This window comes from Chlorocebus sabaeus, chromosome 16 (genome assembly GCF_047675955.1).
Source record: "Chlorocebus sabaeus isolate Y175 chromosome 16, mChlSab1.0.hap1, whole genome shotgun sequence".
NCBI classification, from domain to species: Eukaryota; Metazoa; Chordata; class Mammalia; order Primates; family Cercopithecidae; genus Chlorocebus; species Chlorocebus sabaeus.
In genome coordinates, this window is record NC_132919.1 from 52,567,046 (window position 1) to 52,589,862 (window position 22,817).

Below are 22,817 nucleotides of genomic sequence, written 5' to 3' on the forward strand. Positions count from 1 at the left end.
GTGTCCCAACTCCTGCATGCTTTCAAACGTGACTTGGGCCTTTTCTCTGCCAGTCATTGGTCCGTGGTCACTGCACCGAGGTGGCGGGGAGCAAAGACAGGACATGCCCTCTCTTCTCCCTTCTGCATAAGCCTCTGCCTGAGGTGCTAAGTCAGGCAGTGCCAGAGTCCCTGAGGGCACTGTGTCCACACCCAGAGCTAGTGGCCAACCCCCAAGTCACTGGACAAGGTGTGAGTGTATTTAGGGAGCTTCTGGTACAAGCCACTCCCATCTTATCCCTATCAAGCCCCAGGTCACTAGGGCAGAACAGATGCATGTCCCAGGGTTAGTCTGCGGCCTCTGAATCGGGGAGGGGTTCCTTGAATGCCCCTGGCAAACTGTGTTCTCTTCTATCACATGCACGTGCATGAACACACACACACACAAACATACACATACAAACACACACGCAAACACACAAACACAAATATACACACACAAACACACACATGCACACTAACACACACACAAACACACACACACACTGCACCTCCACTCTATCACAGTTATCTGCCTACAAGTCTTGCTTCCAAAGGCTGGAACTTTGTCAACAGCAACCATCACGTCCTCTTGGCTTCCGCATCCCCAGGCGTCTTGTACCATCGAGTGCCACCCAGCAAACAATGTCAGCTGAGTGAATGAACAGCCTCATGCACACAGCTTAGCGCCAGTGTTAGGTCCATTAAAGATCATGTGGACCTGCATAGGAAACCCCCACCTTTTTCTTTTTTAAACCATTTTGAGGCATCACATCCAGAAACATACAGCACGTGTGCTTCAGACCGCGGGAGTCGTGGGACATTGGGACGGAAGGCAAGTCAGACACCACATTCTACATTCCCAGGGCCTGGGGAGCTGGCAAAGCAGCAGCTTCTGATACGGGAGGGATTCCCTGGTCTGAGGCTCGGACCCCTACTCATTCTCAGGAGACCCGGTCAGTTCTTCACACCTAGAGAGAAGCCCCTGGTCACCCAGGTACGCCTAAGCCTAAGCATGTGTAAGCCTAAGCACGCCTGGGCGGCCGGGGGCTTCTCTCTGGGTCTGAAGCATGAGTGTCTTATCCTGGCTCTGACCCTGGGCAGGCCCCTTCCTTTCTCTGGGCCTGTTTCCCCATCTGTAACGAGAGGGGCCGGTTCAGATGACACAAGTCCCTTTGGTTCTGAGATTCTGGGATTCTAGGTTAGGAGCTGGGACCGGAAGCTGGCCCTGCTTGGAGACACACTGGAGTATCCTGGCAGACCACCCACCACCCACCCCGTCCCCCAACTCACCACTGCCGCAGCGGCATCAGCGGCCAGGGATGCCCAGCTGAGAAGCAGGCTCAGTGCCCCGCAGCACAGCATCCTAGGAGAGAGGCAGGCGACAAGGTTGGCAGGCGGGGTCCCCTTCCTCTCAGCCATCACCCCGCCCACCCTGCCCCCCAGACCCTTGCAGTGGATCCAAAGGCAGCCTCAGTCCCTGCCCTGACGTGGGCCCTGCTCACTACTAGGAAAGAGCCACGGAGCCCAGGTCCTTGGGGCTAAAGAGACCCAGGCGTGAGAGCACAGGCTAAGGGGGCAGCGTTGGCTAAGATGGCCGGAGGCTTTCATGCATGGGCCCACGTTTCTTAGCCGCTCAACAGAGTCAGGCCCAGAGAAGGAGGAAAGCCCAGTGCTTGCTCGTTGGGTGACCAGATGGTGAGTTGGTGGCTGCTGTCTGTCTCCTCTGCTGAGTGCTGAGGACGGGGCAGAAGGTGGCCTCAGGCAGCCTGGCTGTTTCCCCACACTCCGGAGCTGGCCAGGCCCTCGTCTCTCTGATGATGGCATCCTGCCCAGCTCTTTGTCCCAGGTCCACGGGTAGGGATACTCACGAGGCCAGGAGACACTTGGAGCGCTTGGCCAGTCCCAGGCAGGCCATGAGGCAGATGACCAGGTCCAGGATAAAGAGCAGGAGGTAGGAGAGCCACCTGGGTAGACGGGCAGGGATGGTCAGGAGCAACAGGGTGGACCTCCCGACCTGCTGGCCACCTGGGAGGCCTGCGCAGCCGCCCCAGGACCCACCAGACCCTTTACTATGACACACTGCCCAGAGCCAGCGAGCACCCAGCATGCGTGGGCTGAAGGCTCAGGAGCTGCACCCCCACTGCTGCCTGGACAAAGCTGTCACTTCCCACCCCCTGCCTTCACCTCCAGGCTGGGTGTCAAAACCAGCACTGTGCACTAGAACTTTCCCCAGTGGAGGAACTGTTCTAAATCCCTGCTGTGCAGCCTCCTTTGCCACTACCCACAGGTGGCTACCGAGAACTTGAAACATGGCTTGTGCAACTGAAGAAATACATTTTAAACTTTACTTAATTTTAATTAATTAAAATAGCCACACACGGCTGGGGCTACCACCCTGGACAGCACAGCTCTGACGTGTCTTTCTGCAGCCTCCCAGCAGGCATCTCCTAGGACCCTGCTTCCCTTTGCTTCTAGAACTCTCAGACAGCATCAGACCAGCCAAGGCCTGATAAACTTTACAGCTACAGATCTAACACAGCCCCTAACATGCCTCTCTGATGAACACCCAGTCTGGCCCCCCAAGGCCTCCCATCTTGCCCCCTCGCTGGATGGGATCCATAACTTAAGACTTTTAGGTTCAGGCCAGGCGCAGTGGCTCAGCCTGTAACCCCAGCACTTTGGGAGGCCAAGATGGGTGGATCACTTGAGGCCAGGAGTTCAAGACCAGCCTGGCCAACATGGTGAAACCCCATCTCTACAAAATATACAAAAATTAACCAGGCGTGGTGGCGGGCGCCTGTGGCCCCAGCTACTCGGGAGGCTGCAGCAGGAGAATCACTTGAAACCAGGAGGCAGAGGTTGCAGTGAGCCGAGATCACGCCATTGCATTCCAGCCTGGGCAACAGAGTGAGACTCCATCTCAAAAATAACAACAACAAAAGACTTTAGGTTCATTTTTAAACAACATTTGTGCCAGGGACTGAGCTTGGCACCAGGGATACCCAGGTGAGTGGGCTCGTTTCTCACCATCAGAGAGCTCAGTGTGGAACCCGGGAGTACGGGTCAGGGTACCGACAGCCCTGCAGACCTCTGGGCTCCTCCAAGCCCTTCATTCCTCTGGCCTTTTTGCCCCCAAGGCTGGGCTGATGGGGAAAGGCAGTTACACCCCAGCTGGGAGAGCTTGGTAAGCTACTTCACCCCTTGGGACCTTGGTTTCCGCATCTGTAAAAGGAGCTGGAACCTCTCATCTCGCAGGGCCAGAGTAAGGATTAAGTACTTGCTAAATATAAAGGTTGACGGGGCAAGGCAGTCCGGGACTTCAAAGGCCCTGCTCTCCTGCTTCTCCAGAGAACAGGCTGAAGAATCAAAGTACCTTAAGCCCAAGGGCACCGAGAAGACCCCAAGTGCCCTTGTTCCTTTTGCTTCCACACAGGTCCCTAAGGTGGTCCTCACAAGGCCAGTGGTCTCCCCTGGCAGCCATGCCCCTTGCCCTGTGCTGGGCACCAGCAGGAGAGTGGACAGAGGACGGAGGGTGCAGAGATAGGGGCTTCCCAGTCCCCAAAGAGGGAAGTATTTGGATCATTATTTCTCTTGCTGCAAAAGCCAAGCAAAGTCGCTGACTTCTCCTCTCCAGCAATGGTTTTCTGCTTCACTGACATCATAAAGGGGAAGACGGAGTTTGGAGCATGGGCAGGGAGTGCCCTGGAGCTGGCGGAAAGTGGCAAAGAGGCTCTAAGGGAGAGAGGGGAGGGAGCAAGCTGGAGGCCCCAGCAGCCACGGGAGGTTCTTTCTGACTCCCCAAATCGAGGCTTACTGCCAAGAGAAGGGGACTAATCAAAGTCCTTGTTTCTGCACAGAGCAGGGGGCAATGCACACTAGGTCTCTGGGAGTCCCAGGAATGGAGCTGGGGGCTTTGCGGAGTGGGCAGAGCCTGCTGCCACCAAGAAGCCAGTTTCCTTAGACTCAGCTCAGAGCTGGAAGGAACGTCGCAAACCATCTAGTGTTTGGATCACATTCTTATTTTCACACACGCACATGCACACGCGCACACACACACGTATTATAAAGACTGGGTCTCTCTGTGTTGTCCAGGCTGGTCTCCAACTCCTGGACTCAAGAGATCCTCCTGCCTCAGCCTCCCAAAGTGCTGGGATCATAGGTGTGAGCTGGATCCCATTCTACAGATTGGAAGCCAAGGCCCCATGGTGGGGAGAGCCTGGCCCAGGAATTTCACGTTGTCTCCACCAAGCTTCCTGCAAGGGACACAGCCAGCCACAGGGCACCTCTCCAAATACCCAGTTCACGTTTCAAACTTAAAGATTTCTTCTCACCTCTCGCCTCCGCTCTGTGAGCAGCAGGAAATCCAGTGAGGGGTGCTTCTAACCCACTCTTTGTGGCTGTGATTCAGTGTATTTTCCCCACCTCCACGCCTCATGTTGTCAGGGGTTCCTGGAAACATCTCCTCTAGGCGGATGTGTTTTCCCAGAGGAGCCAGGCGAGGACTGGGGGATGTATTCCTAACCCAGAACTCAGCTCTGCCTGCCAGAGCCACTCCCACCCTGGCTCCCTCCCACTTCAACCGTAGCCTCTCAAAGAGAGGAGCCCCTCGGCTTTTTATCTCCTCCCATACTTCGCCAGGCCTTGTATAAAAATGCTAGGAAATATTTGCTTCGCTGCATAGTCATGCTCAAGGACTATCCCAAAAGCAAAGACGGGGGCCCTTCAGGGGAGGGCTTGTGTTCCAGAGCAGCTCAGGTAAGAGGAAGAGACACAGATGGAAGCAAAGACATCATTGATGTTTAGGAGCCACAGGTGCCAACCTTGGACTAGACCTCTGCTTTTTTTTTTTTTTTCTTTTGAGACAGAGTCTCACTCTATTGCCCTGGCTGGAGGGCAGTGGCACAATCTTGGCTCACAGCAGCCTCCACTTCCTGGGTTCAAGCGATTCTCCTGCCTCAGCCTCCCAAGTAGCTGGGACTACAGGCATGCGCCACCACGTCCAGCTAATTTTTGTATTTTTAGTAGAGATGAGGTTTCTCCATGTTGTCCAGGCTGGTCTCGAATTACTGGCCTCAGGTGATCTGCCTGCCTTGGCCTCGCAAAGTGCTGGGATTACAGCATGAGCCACCGTGCCCAGCCAAACCTCTTCTGCCTCAACCTGAATGAGGAGTAGGGAGTGGGGGATGGGCTCACAGGGGGTCCTGTCAATCACCTATGCCGAAATAGCTGATGTGCAGTTGGCACCATCCTTCCACTATTTTAATAAAATTGCCTTAACAATAAGCCCCCTTTGATATGTAAATTCTGACTTAATTCCATCCGTGTCATTATCAAAATGCCCACATGAGGCTCTTAAACATACACAGTCCTCTGCTAGGTGCGCTCAGAGAAGAGTGAGGTCAAAATGGATACCTTTGTACCCCTGCCCCTGCCTGACATAAGATTTCGAAGGCTCAGGCAATGAATGGCCCATGCATCAGGAGATTCATCAGATACCCCTGTTTTTGGGCCACAGGAGCAGGAGGTCACAGACAGTCCTTAGAGCTGCCAGTTTCCTTCTGTCCCCTGGGAGGGGGGCACTCTGCTGGGGAGCAGGACCAAGGTCCCTTCAATCCAGAGAATCCAGGACATGGCGGAGACGCAGGGGCTGGACGGGCTGGGGAGGTAAGGTGTGGGGAGGACCCCCAGAGCTGGGGACTTCATGAGCTCCTTCTGCTGAGGGATCTGCCACCTCCTATTTTTGGGAAGGGGAGAGGCCCCGGGACTCAGTCCAGCAGTGACCTCCTGGCATGGGGCTTTATGACACAAGGGAACACAAATCCAGAAAACAGGAGTAAGTTATGCAACCCTGAGCTAAAGGCTCTGAATTTCCTCAATGGCTTGAAGAGGAGCCAACACATGGAGGGAGCCGGGAGGGATCCAAAGAACTGATACTCGCTCCTCATGACTCATTCTTCCACTCCCCGCGTGCCTCCAGGCTAGGCCTGGGGCCCTGGGAGCACAAGCCCAGGCCACCATTCAGCTGGGAGCCCTCCAAAGGCTGGGGCTGCTGCCTCCTTCCTGCGCTCTCCCCAGAGCAACCTTCGCTGGACCCTGCACCTGGAGAGAGGCAGCAGGTCCCTGCTCTGCCGACTGTGTCCAGTGCCTCTGCCTGGGCCGGGGTTTGGCGAATGGGGAGGCAGGGGAGATGTAGACAAAGCCCCAGAGGTCAGATGACACGGCCATGAGTTTGTACACCTAAGTGAGGGTGGTGCCCCTCAGCCCCCATCACTCATAAGTGAGGCTGGTCTGGGCACGGTGGCTCACGCCTGTAATCCCAGCACTTTGGGAGGCCGAGGCGGGCGGATCACTTGAGGCCAGGAGCTCGAGAGACCAGCTCCTGGCCAACATGGTGAAACTCTGTCTCTACTAAAAATACAAAAATTAGTCTGGCGTGGTGGCACACACCTGTAGTCCCAGCTACTTGGGAGGGAGGCTGAGGCAAGAGAATCGCTTGAACCCGGGAGGTAGAGGTTGTAGTGAGCTGAGATTGCGCCACTTCGCTCCAGCCTGGGTGACAGAGCAAGACTCTGTCTAAAAAAAAAAAAAAGACTTTCCGGTGGCCGTTCTCCACCTGGAGCTCAACATGCAGGTTTGGATGACTGAAGCGGATGTAGCCCCTGCTGCCCCTCCCTCTGCCTCCCACCGGCCCCTCACCTGTAGTACTCTATGTAGCCAGTCTGGTCGGATAGCTTGGTCAGCTCCATGGTGACTTCCCTCCACGTGGGCAGTCCTGAGAGCTGAACAACAACGCTGCCCGCCATCTGCTGTATGAACTTCAGGGTCTGCATATAATCGCCCCGGGCAGCAAAGATCTCACTAAGCTGGGCCAGGTGCTGCTCTAGGTCCACCTTCATTTTCTGGGTAGTTCCGGAAACCTAGGGAGGAGCAGGGGGCAAAAGCCAGGGAGGTAAAGCTTCTGATTCTCATCCCGGAAGAGGTCTTTGCAGGTAGCAGAAGGTGGCCTGGCCAGGTGCGATAATTACGCTCACGCCTGTCATCCCAGCACTTTGGGAGGCTGAGGCAGGCGGATTGCTTGAACCCAGGAGTATGAGGCCAGCCTGGGCAACATAGTGAGACCCTGTTTCTACAAAAAAATACATAAAAATTAGCCAGGTGTGATGGCATGTACCTGTAGTCCTAGCTACTTGGGAGGCTGAGGCAGGACAATCGCTCGGACCTGGGAGGCAGAGTCTGCAATGAGCCAAGATTGCACCATTGTACTCCAGCTTGGGCAACAAGATTGAGACTCTGTCTCAAAAAAAAAAAAAGGTGACCTGGCCTGCTCAGGCATGAATGAACACACCATGCTGCCCCAGTCCTGAAGATCTCGAGCCTGTGCCCCTGGAGGAAGGACTGAAGACAGAGGCTGCCACTACCCACCCAGCCCTCATGTTCCTCAAACCGGGGGCAGTCCCTGAACTGGCCTTAACCAGGATGTGGGCTCCAAGAGACAGAATACTGGTGCCAGAGGAGCACACCACTGTGTGCTGGAGGCTGCGGCCAGGTCTAGCCTCTGGCACTGGGAGTGCGGGCACATCCCTGCACTCTGGAGTCTCTGTCGCTGTCTACTAAGCAGGCTATCCTGTATGCTCACCACGTGGCCCCTGCTGTAAAGGGCTGGAATAAACGTATGCATTCATTACTATACCTCACTGTATTTAGAGAGAGACACCCACATGGAGAAACCAACAAAATAATCCATTATTCTTTGAAGATTCTCTTAAAACTTTCAACACTTAGGCTTGCGAATTCTCTTTTAGAGAAACAGACTCTATGTTGCTACCTTGACCTTGTATCCCCACAACAGGATTGCTAACTGTTCTATCAGAGAAAGGCTTTGTTGTGGCGCTAGCAGCAGCACACCGCGTCCTGAACGCTGAGTGAAGGCAGGACAATGGGACTTTGCAAAAACAAAAACAGCTGCGATCCCGTCTCTGACGAGCCTGGACATGAGGCAGGAGGAGGAAACCGGCGCCTTCTCCCTGTATTCACATCCTCCCCTGGACGTGTGTCCCGCTGGGTGGGCAGACAGGCTCCTGTCCCTTGGCTGAGTCCTAAGGGCCTGGGGTTGAGTGGACCCTAAAGGAAACATCTGCCAATGCAAAGACAGAAATAGAAAGTTGATGGCTGGCCATCCAGTTGAAAACATTATTTATTTATTTTTAAAGGTGCTGCTCCTTGCAGAGCAGGGCTACCCTATAGGCAGCATTCCAGAGTAGCCTGTCCATCCATTTCTTCCTTTCTTTCTTTTGTTCCTTCCTTCCTTTCTTTGCTTGTTTTTTGAGATGGAGTATCGCTCTGTCTCACCCAGGCTGGAGTGCAGTGGTGCGATCTCGGCTCACTGCAACCTCCGCCTCCTGGGTTCAAGCGATTCTCCTGCGTCAGCCTCCCTCCCAAGTAGCTAGGACTACAGGCGTGCACCACCATGCGCGGCTAACTTTTGTATTTTTAGTGGAGACAGAGTTTCACCATGTTGGCCAGGCTGGTCTCTTGAGCTCCTGGCCTCAAGTGATCCACCCACCTCAGCCTCCCAAAGTGCTGGGATTACAGGCATGAGCTACCACGCCCAGCCGTGTCCCTCTATTTCTAATGGTCCAAGTGGTCTACCCTGACTGGCTTTTGAAGAGCACAGGCAGGGCTCGTACTGGTTAGCGGGGCTTTCCCACAGCCCAGACCCAGGGTGCCTGCAGAGCCCTGGGGTGCAGCTCGGCAGCCTGAAGCACACCCTTGCTGGCAGCGAGGGGAGAAAGGGTTTTGTTGTTCTGAAACTGTCACGCTAAACCAAGAAGCACAACGGGCCGGGACGGGGGCAGTGTGCACTAATCCACATTCGGCAGCCTTCAGCTCCCACGGGTCTGGGAGATAAAAACACAGAAGAAGAGGCAGAAACTTCCCACAGTGAGATCAGCGAGGCTGATGAGATTCCACTCTTGGAGGCAAACGGTGTTCTCTGTGTTATTGGGACTTCACGTCAGCTGTGTGGCCTTTTACATCTGCGCTACGCTGGGAGTTCCTGGTTCCAGAAAAGAGAATGGCTCTCTTTGTTTCATTTTGTTTTATTTTTTCAGTGTCAGCGGCTTGTTCCGTTTTCTGGCTTATGCTTGGTTCTTATGAGCTGGTTAAGGACTAAGAGATACCAGTGTACAGAGACACTCTACCCTGTACAGATTCAACAGCCCGTAGCACAGGGGAAAAAGACCTCATACCACGTAAAAGTACATTCAGTAACTAAATGTCATGCTAGTACACTTGGCTGTTCAATTTAATAAGATAAATGTACAACCACTTTGGAACCACTGATAACAAATGGCACTATTGTCAAAGAATAGTGCCATTCTGAACAAACCCAGTAATAGGTGACATTTCTATATTTCTATATTATATCAAACAAACTTCAGAGCAAAGAGCTGTTAAAAATTATCTGTAAACTTTTTCTGTAAGGCTACTTGTTTTCTCCTTCACAGTTCTACATTTTTAACTTCTCCATTTCTTAAACTCCTCCTCGGGGGGACGGAGGAAGAAGGCAATATTTGTATTTGTCATGCCTTCTCTTTTTTCCTGATATTTTCCCACAGGAAACAACACTAAAAAATTGTTTTTTTTTGAGATAGGGTCTCGCTATGCTGCCCAGGCTGTTCTTGAACTCCTAGGCTCAAAAGATCCTAAAATTTTAAAAAATAAGAATGACAGCAGTGACCGAGTTATAACTCCCCACCACTTCTCCATACCATCCCCAATTCCTTAAAGGTTCGGGACATAGCACTCCCCCAGGCACAGGTGGGATGACCCAGAGATGGAATCAGGCTCTCTCTCATGGGAAGCTCTGGAAACAGGAGGGACAGGCCAGCTTTCCAGGCTGGGCAGAGTTAGGGACGAGCTACAGGTGGCGGAGACCATGGTCTAGAGGAAAGAGCAGTTCTCAAGTGTGGTCCCAGGACCAGGGGCATAAGATGCACCCCCTGGGAACTCACTCACAAACGCAAAAGCACTCAGCCCTGCCCCAGGCCCACTGAATCAGAACCTCCGGGCGTGGGGCCCTGCAATCAGTGTTTACCAACCCTTCCAGGTGATTCTGATGCAAGCTCAAGTATGAAAACCTCTGGGAGGGAGGACTCTCCCGCACTCAGTGAGCTTATCAGGAAAGGTGGATGGGCCAGGTCAGTGGAGGTAAGGGGCTAAGACCAGAAGGTCAGTGGAGGTAAGGGGCTAAGACCAGAAGGTCAGTGGAGGTAAGGGGCTAAGACCAGAAGGCCTGGGTTCTGGCTTCTGCTCTGAAACATACATATTTTCAATCTCAGGCCAGCAATGCAACCTCCCTGTGCCTCAGTTTCTTCACCTGAGGGCTGCCCATCAGCCTGCTGCGGGCTCACATGAGGGAGCCTGGAGGGGCCATGCTGGCTACCAGGTACAGGAAGTTTTGTATCCTGAAATGACTCCTCTCTACTCCCCCAGACTGGGGTGTGCAGCCCTCCCAGGACCGCCTGATCCCTAGACCACCGCCCCTACCCACCAAGGCACAGGTGTCCCTCTAGTTGGACACGCATAGGTGTGGGGCTTCCAGTCTAGGAAAGGAGGACTTGGAGCGGGGCCCACCCCACTCTGTGGGTGCATCCCTAGAGGGCCTCTTGTTGGCCACTCAGCTGCATGATCTGGGCTCTGGCAAGGCCCAGGTTCAGGTCCTGCCTGACTTGCCTACGAGTCCCCCACCTGCCTCTGCCGCCCACAGCGTCCCGGATCCCAGCCTCCCGCTGACCCCAAGGTGATTACAGTAATTACTCTAATAGCACTCAGAATCACAGTCATACAGTTGAGCGTACTTGATAGTCTACTGGCACTTTCACTGTCATTATTTCACTAATGTCATTTACCTGATATCTGGACTTCCCCCTTGGATCTGGGAAGTCTTTTAGATCTGCTGCCTCCCCTGGAGCCCCGAGGACTAGTGTGCTGGGTGTCTACCCTGAGGACCAAACCAGCCTCACAGGTCCTAGCAAGGACCCAGGTGCCGCCTTTCCACCTGGAGGCAGCAGCTACATCTGGGCCCTAGGGGTTCATGCCAGAGGGGGAGGTGGCCACCCGCAGGCTGAAGGCAGCTATGGGCTGGCTGGACCAGTGTGAAGCCCTGGGACTCCTGGCCTCACTTCTCGGTAACAATGGCGAGGATGAGGGGCTGATCTCCAGAGATACAGAACCTGTCCCTTTGGGGACACGGGGGATTTCAGAGAGTGGGGCTTGCTGTGAAATGCCCAAACCTGGCCCCGGAGCACCATCAGGCTGTGGCGTGGAAGACCTCAGCATGGGGCTCGTTCTCAGCTCCCCTCCCTGGCGGCTCTCATCCTGCGGGACAGGGACTTCTAGAACTTGACATTTTCCCATAACGGAGTTGGGGAGTTTCTCTAAACCCGTGAAGGTCATGGCCCTGGGGCCTTCCTGGGCAGGGCAGGGCAGGGGATTTTGCGCTCAGGGCCAGGTTCCTCCTCCAGCGATCCTAGTGCTGGTGGGTGAAGAGGAGGCAGGCAGCAGGATGGCAGGGAGGGGCAGAGAGAGCCTAGAGGGCAGTGACCATGGGACCCTTCCCCGACAGGGCCTGGGGCAAGGGTGGGTGCCCAGAGGAGAGTTCTCCCCAGCCAGGCCAGGTGACACCTCTGCCTCCCAGGCCGGAGCTGGCTGTCACTCAGTTCCTCCATCCCAGCCGCCCCAGCTCACCACGCAAGGCTGTTCCAGACTAGCATGTACACACCGGGAATCAGCGCTCAGCTACGGGGACGGGTTCCAGTGGACACGGGTGGCCGAATGAACTCTGCAAAGGACCAGGGCCCCTGGTCTGGTAGCCACCCTCAGCCCCTTTCTGGAGACCAGGGCCTCCTCCCACAATTGACTTGGGCACGGAGGAGCAGCACGGCTGTCTCTTTAAGGTGACACCCCCGACCCCCCTTGTTGACTGAGGGATTAAAGCCTTAGAGGAGCTTAAGGGAGCAGGAGGGGGGCAAATGGGGTCCAATCCTCTTCTGGAGGATGCTGGGGCAGTGGCCAAATTCTCCTGTTGGGGCTGGATTTTGTGGCAGAGGCTGTTCGGGTAAGCAGCTGAAAAGGCCTGGTGCTTAGAGTGAGAATGACGTGTGTGGGGGCCAAGGTCAAAATGTGGGAAAACTCCAATTCCAGGCAGCTGGGGTAGAAAAGGCAGAGGCAGTTTTCAGGGAACCAAGTCCTCAGATGTCCACCCTCATCGTGCTCCTCCCTGGGCCATGTCTCCGGCAGAGGGGTGGCAGCCCCCGCAAAAGGCTCGTGTGTATCAAGCAGCCTCTGCCACAAAATCCAGCCCTGGCTTGGCAGAGTAGCCTTCCCCTGCTCCTAAGAGGCTGACACCTCCTCTGGCCAGGCCAGCGCATCCTTCACTGTGAGTCCCCACCTGGAGTCACCGCCTGGAAGCCAGAGTCCCAAAGAGCTGGGGCAGGTCTCCAGCACCCACGCCATGGGGCTCTTCAATTGTGTGTGTGTGTGTGTGTTTTTTTTTTTTTTAATTTTTGAGATGGAGTCTCATTCTGGTGCCCAGGCTGGAGTGTGATGGTGTGATCTTGGCTCACTGCAACCTCCACCTCCCAGGTTCAAGTGATCCTCCTGCCTCAGCCTCCCGGGTAGCTGGAGCCACATCAACACTGGCTAATTTTTGTATTTTTGGTACAGACAGGGTTTTGCCATGTTGCCCAGGCTGGTCTCAAACTCCTGAGCTCCATATGCCTTGGCCTCCCTCAAAGTGCTGGGATGACAGGAGTGAGCCACCACGCTGAGCCCCCAGTTGTTTCTGAAGACAGTTTTTTCCTCTTGGCATCTCCTGGAGCCCGCAATACTCGATATGCAGCACTTAAAATGAACACCAAAAATGCAGTGGGGCTGATTTTCTACATTCAAGGTCTCCTCTGACACATCAGAAAGTGCTGAGCTTGCTGGAAAATGAGGTTTGATCCCACAGCTGCCTCCTTTGGTCCTCACCCCCATTCCTGCCACCCCTCCGGGCTTGGGGCGCACAGCTGCCCATTTGCCTCAGCAGAGGCAACTGCAGCACAGGCAGGGGTCAGCCCTCGGGCACCACACCCCCTCCGTGTGCAGCTGAGCCAGCTGGGATCTGACGGGGGCCCTTACTCTGACCATACTGACCTTGTGGGCTGTGCCTGTACCCGGCCAGCTGCCCGGGAGCCTTACCAGAGCATCGATCCCAGAGAAGGTGTGGTTGGCGTCTTCCAAGGAGTACATCAGCTGGTACACCCCATCATTGGTCTCGCTGTTTCCATAGAAACCAACGCCCACTGCAGCACTACAAGCAAGATCCCAAACAGAGGTTAGAGGTGATACGCAGAGGCGAATGTTTGTTTATATTAAAAAATAAGCTTAGGGCTGGGTGCAGTGGCTCATGCCTGTAATCCCAGCGACTCAGGAGGTTGAGGCATAGAATTGCTTGAACCCAGGAGATGGAGGTTGCAGTGAGCCAAGATCGCGCCACTGCACTCCCTCCTGGGTGACAGAGCTAGACTCTGTCTCCAAACAAAACAAAACAAAACAAAACAAAAAAAACCTTGTTTTTAGAGCAGTTTTAGGTTCACAGCAAAATTAAGTGGAAAGTAGAGAGTTCCCATATCTCTGCTGCCCCACACATGCACAGCCTCCTACTCTACTCGAAAATCCTGTGGCAGAGTGGCACAACCGTTACAAGCGATAAGCCCAGATGGACACACTGTCGTCACCCAGAGCCCACAGCTTCCACTAGGGTTCCTTCTCAGCGTTGCACATGCTATAGGTTTGGACATATGGATAAAGACATGCGTTGGCTGGGTGCAGTGACTCGCGCCTGTGATCCCAACACTTGGGGAGGCTGAGGCGGGTGGATCGCTTGAGCTCAGGAGTTGGAGACCAGCCTGCGCAACATAGTGACAACCTACCTCTGCAAAAAATGTAAAAAAATGAAAAAATGAAAAAATGATGTGTCCACCGTTACCATATCATACAGGGTAGTTTCACTGCCCTAAAATTCCTGTGCTCTGCCCATTAAGTCCCCCTCCCCTGTAATCCCTTTATTTTTATTTTTTTGAGATGGAGTTTTGCTCTGTTGCCCAGGCTGGAGTGCAATGGCGTGATCTCGGCTCACTGCAACCTTTGCCTCCTGGGTTTAAGCGATTCTTCTGCCTCAGCCTCCTGAGTAGCTGGGACTACAGGCACGTGCCACCATGCCCAGCTAATTTTTTGTATTTTTAGTAAAGTCGGGGTTTCACCATGTCGGCCAGGCTGGTCTCAAACTCCTGACTTCAGGTGATCCCCACCCCACCCCACTGCCGCGCCCCGTCAGCCTCCCAAAGTGCTGCGATTACAGGCGTGAGCCACTGCACCTGGCCTTAATCCTTAGTTTTCCCTTTTCCAGAGAGTCATAGAGTTGAAATGATACAGTGTGGAACATTTTCAGATTGGCTTCTTTCACTTAGTAATATGGATTTAAGATTCCTCTGTGACTTCTTCTGGCTTGATAACTCATTTTTTTCAGTGCTGAATAATATTTCATCATCCAGATGGACCACAATTTATCCATTCACCTATTAAAGATATCTTCGTTGCTTCCAAGTTCTGGCAATTCTGAATACAGCTGCTATAAACATCTACGGAGAGCAGGGTTTTGACTATAGCTGAGGAACTCTTTCCTGGGGGCTGTGTTGAGTAGGCGGATGACAACTCACATTCTGGCAGGTGGGGCTGGGGGTGGGGAGGTGAAGGTTCAGGGTCCCTGGCAAGCTGGCTCTACAGGACATTTTATTCGGGCAATAGGAAAATACTGTCCTCCAGTCCTGTGACTCCAAAAGGTGGGAGACTGTAGCCAGCCCTAGGGATGCTGATGCAGTAGGTCTGAGGAGGGCCCAGGTACCTGCACTTTTACCAGCCCCCAGGGGATTCTGACACAGGTGGGCCTGGGAAGCGCTGAGGTCTACTGAGATCACACACTCAGTGCTGACCTTGGGTCTCTCTTGACACCTCCAGGGATTGTGGACTCCCTCAACATCCTCCACCCTTCCCCCTAACATCCCCAGGCCACCCATGTGACAGTCTGTTCTTCCACTGTGAAGTCTCAGCTTATAGAATGTTCCTCCTTCTACTGAGCTGACACCCGCCTCCTTAAGCCACTCATCCCCTGGATCTTCGTTTGTCTTCTAGGACAGCCTGGAAGAAGTTTCCAATTCTGCATGGCACCCCATCAGACAGCTGAGCCTGGCTCCTTCATAACCTGCTCACCTCGTGCTCTCCAAGTGGGACAGGTGTCCTGCTTGGGGCTAAGGTCTCCAGACCCTTGCCCATGCCATCACCGTCCTCTAGATGATTGGTTAATGTCACTCTTAAATGTGGCCTGAGCGGGTCACTCAAGTCCAGGTTGTTCATCAGTTCTGAGCACAGTGGGGCTCATGCCTTAGGTCCTCCACTTCCCGGGGCACTGAGCTAACTTGCGCCCACCCTGGTTCCCCCTCCGCTCCCCACTCCGCTCCCCTTTGCCGATCTTGTGGTCTACAAACAGCCCCTGAATTTCTTCCCAAGAATTGCTGTTAAGCCCAGTCTCTTCTCCTTCCTATAGTGCTGTATTGATTTTTGTTTTGTTTTAATCAAAAGCAGAACTTTATCCCTGTGAAATCTCATCTAGTTGGTTTTAGTCCAACATTCCAGCATGAACAAATCATTTCAAATCTTGACTCTTGTCATCCATCATATTCCATCTGACTCGCACCACTTGAGACCATCTGAAGACTGATTAAGCAGCCTCCTGAGTTTTCATCCAAAATGCTCATTTGGTTTGGGGTGGGGGGACATGAATGTACACATCCACACTTATATTTGTTCTTTTGTTCTTTAAACAAGACAGGATCTAGGACGGAACCCCCTGGAGGACTGTGATAGAAACCTCCTGCCAGGCGCAGTGGTTTGGGAGGCGGAGGCGGGCGGGTCACCTGAGCTCGGGAGTTGAGACCAGCCTGGCCAACATGGTGAAACCTCGTCTCTACTAAAAATACAAAAATTAGCTGGGTGTGGTGGTACGTGCCTGTAATCGCAGCTACTCGGGAGACTGAGGCAGGAGAATGGCTAGAACCCAGGAGGAGGAGGTTGCAGGGAGCAAAGATTGCACCATTTCACTCCAGCCTGGGCGACAGAGCAAGACTCCATCTCAAAAAAAAAAAAAAAAAAAAAAAAAGGAAAAAAAGACACCTCCCTCCAGGGCGCCCTCGACTCCTAATTCAGTGTTTTTCAGGATGTGGTCCTCGGACCACAGGAACAGAATCACCTGGGGAGCCTGTTAAGTGCAGAGAAGCAGCCCGGCCCATTCCATCAGTGTGGTCTGGGGATGTGCCTTTTAAAATGAGGTTCCTGCATCATCCAAGATGGGGGGCGGGAGACATTAAAAAAAATGAGGTCCCTGCATGAATCACGTGTCTCTGTCTCTCTCTCACACACCCCCGCTGCAGTTTAGAAATCCACTGCATTAAGTCAATATTCATCGGATTCAGCCAGAGTTGTGTAACTAGCTTTGAACCCAGTCAAATGCACCATCATGCAAAATGCAACCCGTTTTTTCCCACAGTATCCACACAGAGGTGAGGAGCTTCACCGAGCGCTCAGCTGAGATATTCATACATTACATGAATTGTCTTTCCATGATCCTCCAATTTGTAACTTTATTTAAAAGAAAATGAACCAATTGTATTGTGCTCTGAGAAGCCCTTTTGTCGACTCCTTGTGTTCATCCTTTTCTAGCTCTCTGAGTCAGGATTTAGTGTTTTCCGGGGATTCAATATGAAGCCAGTGCTTTCCCATCCTTCTCATTCTCTCAGGCCCTGTGGGTTTATCAGTGATGGCCCAGGAGGGGCTGTGAAATTACGCCTCATCTTTGGGGATCAGAAATCACCTTGGGGCTCAAGCCTGTAATCCCAGCACTTTGGGAGGTTGAGGCAGGTGGATCACCTGAGATCAGGAGTTCAAGACCAGCCTGGCCAACATGGCGAAACCCTGTCTCTACTAAAAATACAAAAATTAACCGGGCATGGTGGTGAGTGCCTATAATCCCAGCTACTCGGGAGGCTGAGGCAGGAGAATCTCTTGAACCCGGGAGGCAGAGGTTGCAGTGAGCTGAGATCGCATCACTGCACTCCAGCCTAGGCGACAGAATGAGACTCCATCTCAAAAAAAAAAAAAAAAGGAAAAAAGAAATCGCCTTGGCTGTTTAATGAGGGTCTCCTGGTCCCTCCTGGGGTCATTGGTCCTGCCTGGGCCATGGGAAAAACTGTTCTGCTTGACAAGAATAAGTGAGTTGGTGGTGTTGCCTTCCCTCGGTGTGTTCACACCACTCTTTCCCCAATATAAAATCACTACCCTCCCCCTAAAATAGAGGAGCACTAAGAGGTGTATCCTCGTATCCCTTTTGCTTTTTCAGGAACCCCTTGTTGGTCTTCTGTGGATTCAATCCCCCACTTTCAGGTGGAACCACATCAGCAGAGCTCATCTGTCCTCCCACCTCAGTCCCCCAGCCTTTACCTCCATCCCTTCTGCTGCTGTCCCGACTCTCCTTCCTGCCCCTCCCATAACTCACCAATCTGGCTGTTCCTGTGTCCCAGTGGGGACGCAGCTCCAATGAAGGTGACCAATGACCCCCCTGCCACTACACCTGAGGGCTCTTCCCAACCCCCCTCCCACACGCAGTCATCAGCTTGGGTCCTCTTCCTGGAACACGCCGCCCCATGGCTCCTGTGCCCTTGTGGCACTCCCGGCCCTTCCTGGTGGAACACTCTTTCCTGGTCTCCTTCACAGGCACCTGTTGCGTGCCAGCCATCAAACACTGTGCTTCCTCCAGGCTTGGCCCCAGCCCCCTTCTCACTCTGTGCTTCCTACAGCAGGCCACCTGTGTGTGCGACTTCCACATGGGCCACCCTCATGATCCCGGCTTTATAACTCCAACTCCGCTTGGATGTTTTAAAGGCACCTTAAACTCAATCTGTGTACAACCAAACTGTGACCGTCTGCTTCTCTTCCGGATCCCCGCCAATGTCCCGTGCCTTGGAGGATGGCACCGCCACCCCATCTTGGGGCTTAAGCCAGAAACCTGCAGATCAACTTCAGCAGCTCCTTCCCGAACCTCCCTAGCTGACTCTTCCTCTGTGCACTCCCCTCTGGTCACTGCCCACGCGTGGGTGTAAGCCCGCCGCTCTCCAACTGGGCCTCCCTGATGGCCTGAGTTTCACTCTTGCCCACGTCTATGCGACCCTCTGCCTGGACCTGTCCCTCCTCTGTCCCCTGCCCTGTTCTCCATCACAGGGGGCTGATCCCTCACACTGAATGTCTCCGGCTCCCCTGCCAGCTGGCTTCTGCTGACGGAGGTGCTGGTAGGAGACTGGAGGTGGTGGTAAGGCAACCAGGGCCCTGCTCCCCTCGTTCTGCAGCCGCTGATAGGCAGGCTGTGTGGCTCCAACTTTGCTGGTGACATAGCCTCTCCCTGTGTCCCTCTGGCCTGCAGGTGGTGGTGGCTCCTGCTGTTGCTAATCCCAGGGTCGCTCACTGCCTTCATTAGGCCTCTGAGCTCTTCGGTGGCCTGGCGGCCACTTCTTCGCATTCAAGTCCCGCTGTTCCGAATACTCCCTCCGGCCTTGCTTCCATTCAATCCGAGTTATCCGGTGAACCTACCTCTTTGCAGAGCCTCTGCAGTGGCTCCCCTGACTCTTAGAATAAAGACCCCAACCCCTGACAAAGCCTACGAGTTGTCCCATGATTTGGATCCCATCTGCCCCGTGTCTTCCGACCCTGTGATGCTCTCCCCATCCCACTGCCACTCACTGCTCACCTCGATCCTGGGCAGTGCCCCCAACCCCCTCATCTGCTCCCTCTGCTCTGGCCACATTGGCTTCCTTTAGCTCCATGCTCGCTCCTGCCTCAGGGCCTTTGCATGTTCCTCTTCCCTCTGCCTGGAGGTGTCTCCACCTCCCCTGCCCCTACCTTTGCCAAGTTAATGCCTTCTCATCCTATGGGTTTGGGTGCCCTTGTCACCCAGCAACGCCTGGACTCAGGTGGGCCATCCACTTCTATGCCTGTTCCTTTCCTTCAGAGCTCTCTTCTTAGTTTTTTGGTTTTTCCTTTCCTTTTTTCTTTTTTTTTTTGAGACAGAGTCTGTCGCCCAGGCTAGAATGCAGTGGTGCAATCTCAGCTCACTGCAACCTCCATCTCCCAGGTTCAAGCAATTCTCCTGCCTTAGCCTCCCAAGTAGCTGGGGTTACAGGCACACGCCACCATGCCCGGCTAATTTTGTATTTTTAGTAGAGATGGGGTTTCACCATGTTGGTCAGGCTGGTCTCAAACTCCTGACCTCAAGTGATCCACCCACCTTGGCCTACCAAAGTGCTGGGATTATAGGCATGAGCCACCGCGCCCGGCCCTCTCTCCTTAGTTGTAATGATTCAAAGCAAACTGGTGCACAGTTCTCAGCCTCTGCTGACAGATCATGAAAGCAGACTTGGTGCCTGTTTTCTTACTGCTGGTGCCCTCTTGCCTAGTACAAGTAACGCCCAGAATGTTGTGGGACGGATTCTGCCATGCACATTCCTTCCACTTTGAGATTCCCCTACACTGCTGATAATCCTTCCTTATTGGAAGAATGGACTCCTCATGCCATTCTTACCGTTCCAAAGTATTCTTCAAAAACAAGTTTGTCGTGTGTGTATCTGTGTGTGTGTGTAAGAGACAGGGTCTCACGTCACCCAGGCTAGAGTGCAGTAGAGCGATCACGGCTCACTGTAGCCTCCGCCTCCTGGGCTCATCATCCTCCTGCCTCAGTCAGGACTACAAGCATGCATTACCAGACCTGGCTCATTTTTGTAGAGATGAGGTCTTACCACATTGCCCAAAGTGATCTCGAACTCCTGAGCTCAGGTGATCCACCTGCCTCAGCCTCCCAAAGTGCTGGGATTACAGGCGTGAGCCACTGCCCGGCCATGCAGGAGGATTTTTAACACCACGGTCGCTTCTCAAAGCTCTTCCACTCTACTGGGAACCACACTCGTCTGTGACCTCCCAGCCTGTCCAGAACTCTGTCCTCGGAGTCTCTTATTTCAGCCCCAGCCATGTATTGCAGCAGCCTTGACCCGCTTCCTTGTGCTCAGAGCTTTGTCCGCCCCACAAGGCTGCTTTAGCGTCTCGCCTGCGTTTTGGCTTAGGTGAGCCTCACACTACAGGCAGGACGAGATCAAGAACATCTTCCAACAGAGAAGAAAATCGCAGTGGCAAGGTGAGCTGCCTGGGTATGAGAGCCCACGCATCCTCACCCCCAGGCTGACCAGGACCTGCCTGGCTGCCAGCCTGCTGCTGGGTAGTGGGAGACTTTACTCTTTGGGGTGACGACACCCAAGAAGCATTTCTGTGTGGACACTAGAGGCTTTTAGAAAAGCCTCTATAGATTTAAAAACAAGAAAAATGCAACAACTCCTGAAAACAGCCAGCATGCCTGTGGACGCTGGCTGGGGTGGAGTGGGCAGGCAGTGTGGTGGGCTGGGTATGGACTCCTGCATGGGAGTTATAAATCCTCACTTTAAGGCCCAGCATGGTGGCTCATGCCTGTAATCCCAGTGCTTTGGGAGGCTCAGTGGGGAGCAACGTCTGAAGTCAGAAGTTGAAGACCAGCCTGAGCAACATAGTCTCAGCCCAGGTGTGGTGGCTCACGCCTGTAATCCCAGCACTTTTGGAGGCTGAGGTAGGTGGATCACTTGAGCTCGGAAGTTTGAGATCAGCCTGGGAAACACGATGAAACCCTGTCTCTACCAAAAAAAAAAAAACCAAAACAAACAAACCCAGGCATGGTGGTATGCAACTGTAGTCCCAGCTACTTGGGAGGCTGAGGTGGGAGGATTGCTTGAGCCTAGGAGTTTGAGGCTGCAGTGAGCTGTGATCACACCACTGCACTCTGGCCTGGGTAACAGGGTGAGACCCCATCTTTAAAATAAATAAATAAATAAATAAATAAATAAATAAATAAATAAATAAAAGAAATTCTCACTTCCTCATCCAAACCAAAGAAGAACTGGCTAATGACATCAAAAGCTATTGATCTTACAAGAAGATGGAATTGGTTTGTGCTGGAGTCAGACTATCTTCTGATCTCACAGACCCAGGGCAGCAGCTGGCAGCAGACAGGGACACAGACTGGAGATGCCCAGTGTCGGTGCAGAAATGCTGCCTGCAAGGCTGCTGGGCACAGGACAAACTCACCTTGGGGCAGGGTTTGGGGGTCCACTTGGGAGACCTTTCTCGGGACCCCACCACCACCCCGGGCATCTGATTCCTGATGCTTGGTAAGAAAAGGGACAACATTCATTTGGGGGCAAGCTTTTCCATCAAGGTAGCCAGAGCCTGGTCAGGAGGACATGGCCAGACAGTCCCTGGCCCCTTGCAGAGTGAGCCGCATACCCCAGGCCCAGAGCCCAGGGACACTCACCAGCAGACGAGCCCGGCCACCACGGCTGTCCAGGTGATGCAGCAGGAGTGGCGCTGCTTGGTCTGTACCGCATCGTCCTGCTGGCAGCAGCACGCACAGACCAGGTAAGCCACGAGAAAGATGAGGTTCAGGCCCAGGCAGACCGCGGCCACCAGCCCCAGGAACAGCAGCGACTGGAAGAGAGCAGAGGCCTGTTGTCACTCTTCATCCCTGCAGTGTGGGGCTCTGGAAGTGCCCTGCCCTTGAGCCTGGAGTGCCCCACCGCCTGGGCTGCAGATAGGACCAGAGCTGAGCTGTGTCTCATCCATCCTTCCAAGCTCCACCTATGGTTCAAGTTCCTACTCTGTCAACAGAGGGCCCGGCGCTAAGGCACTTGGGTGGGAGTAATGGAGGGCACGAGGCCAAATGGTGGGCCTGGTCATCAGTGAGGGAAGGGTGTCAGAGCTGGTCCCCAGTTTCTGGTTCAGACCCTGGACGAAGATAAGGACTAGGTCCTGCTGATGAAGAGTCTGAGTCACTCAGGAGACAAGGCAGGAATCCCCGGCAGGCAGGCAGGGCTGTGGGTGGTGAGCTCTATGGCTTAGGGAGACAGGCAAGGAGAGGGATGCTGTCCAGGACCAGAGTACCCAGAGGCCTTGGGCGCTGAGTGCCACTGAGACAGGGCCTGGAAGGACAGGCCTGTGTATCTGTCGCCTCTTCCATGCAAGGACCCCGTTGTCCCAGTCTGGGCATCATCCTTTACCCAGAATGTGAAGAGCTTGTTCTAGGTATTGGGTCCATCCTGAGAATCGAGAAGCCAGTTCCTTGCTTGGGGGATGCGTGAGGGGGCGGGACAGTCAGGATAGGCAACTTATGGAGTCCCTTCCACTGTACCCCAACAGGGACAGCTGAACCTCCAGGGCCAGCAGCAGCAAAGCCAGAATTCTGAGGGGGTCGGAGGGGCCTGAGGCCTGCCTAGCACCTCGGGGTCCTGCAATGGGAGCCACTGTCTATCAGGAGGCCCGGTGCCACTCTCTGCTCATTCATCTCTTGATTTTGCCAGATGGGCACCAGATGGCACCGGGATTGGCAGTTGCCAGCCAGGGCTGGACCTGGCTCTAAGTCAGGCTCCTGAGCTGACAGCCGTCCCTGCCTCCCATGTACCCCCGATAGGGGTTCCTGGTCCCGAATCCCTAGCGCCCCAGGGGGCTGCCTAGGAAAGCCTGTTTCAGGGAGCCCTATGCAGGAGGTGGCCATCGGCAGCAAGTGGGACTCCGGGACCC

The 22,817-nt window shown here is 53.9% G+C and overlaps 1 protein-coding gene across 5 annotated transcripts in view; it reads right to left on the bottom strand.

The window, feature by feature from the left end:
• The window catches only part of TTYH2 (tweety family member 2), a 48,727-nt gene that overhangs the window by 17,892 nt on the left and 8,018 nt on the right, over window positions 1–22,817 (bottom strand). For all 5 annotated transcript variants that reach the window (XM_073005070.1, XM_037993476.2, XM_037993475.2 and 2 more), the window contains exons 2-6: window positions 21,556–21,728; window positions 13,263–13,374; window positions 6,717–6,937; window positions 1,889–1,984; window positions 1,311–1,383 (exon numbers count right to left, since the gene is read on the bottom strand). In XM_073005070.1, the coding sequence (XP_072861171.1) occupies window positions 1,311–1,383; window positions 1,889–1,984; window positions 6,717–6,937; window positions 13,263–13,374; window positions 21,556–21,728 (675 nt within the window). The remainder of the gene's footprint in view (window positions 1–1,310; window positions 1,384–1,888; window positions 1,985–6,716; window positions 6,938–13,262; window positions 13,375–21,555; window positions 21,729–22,817) is intronic.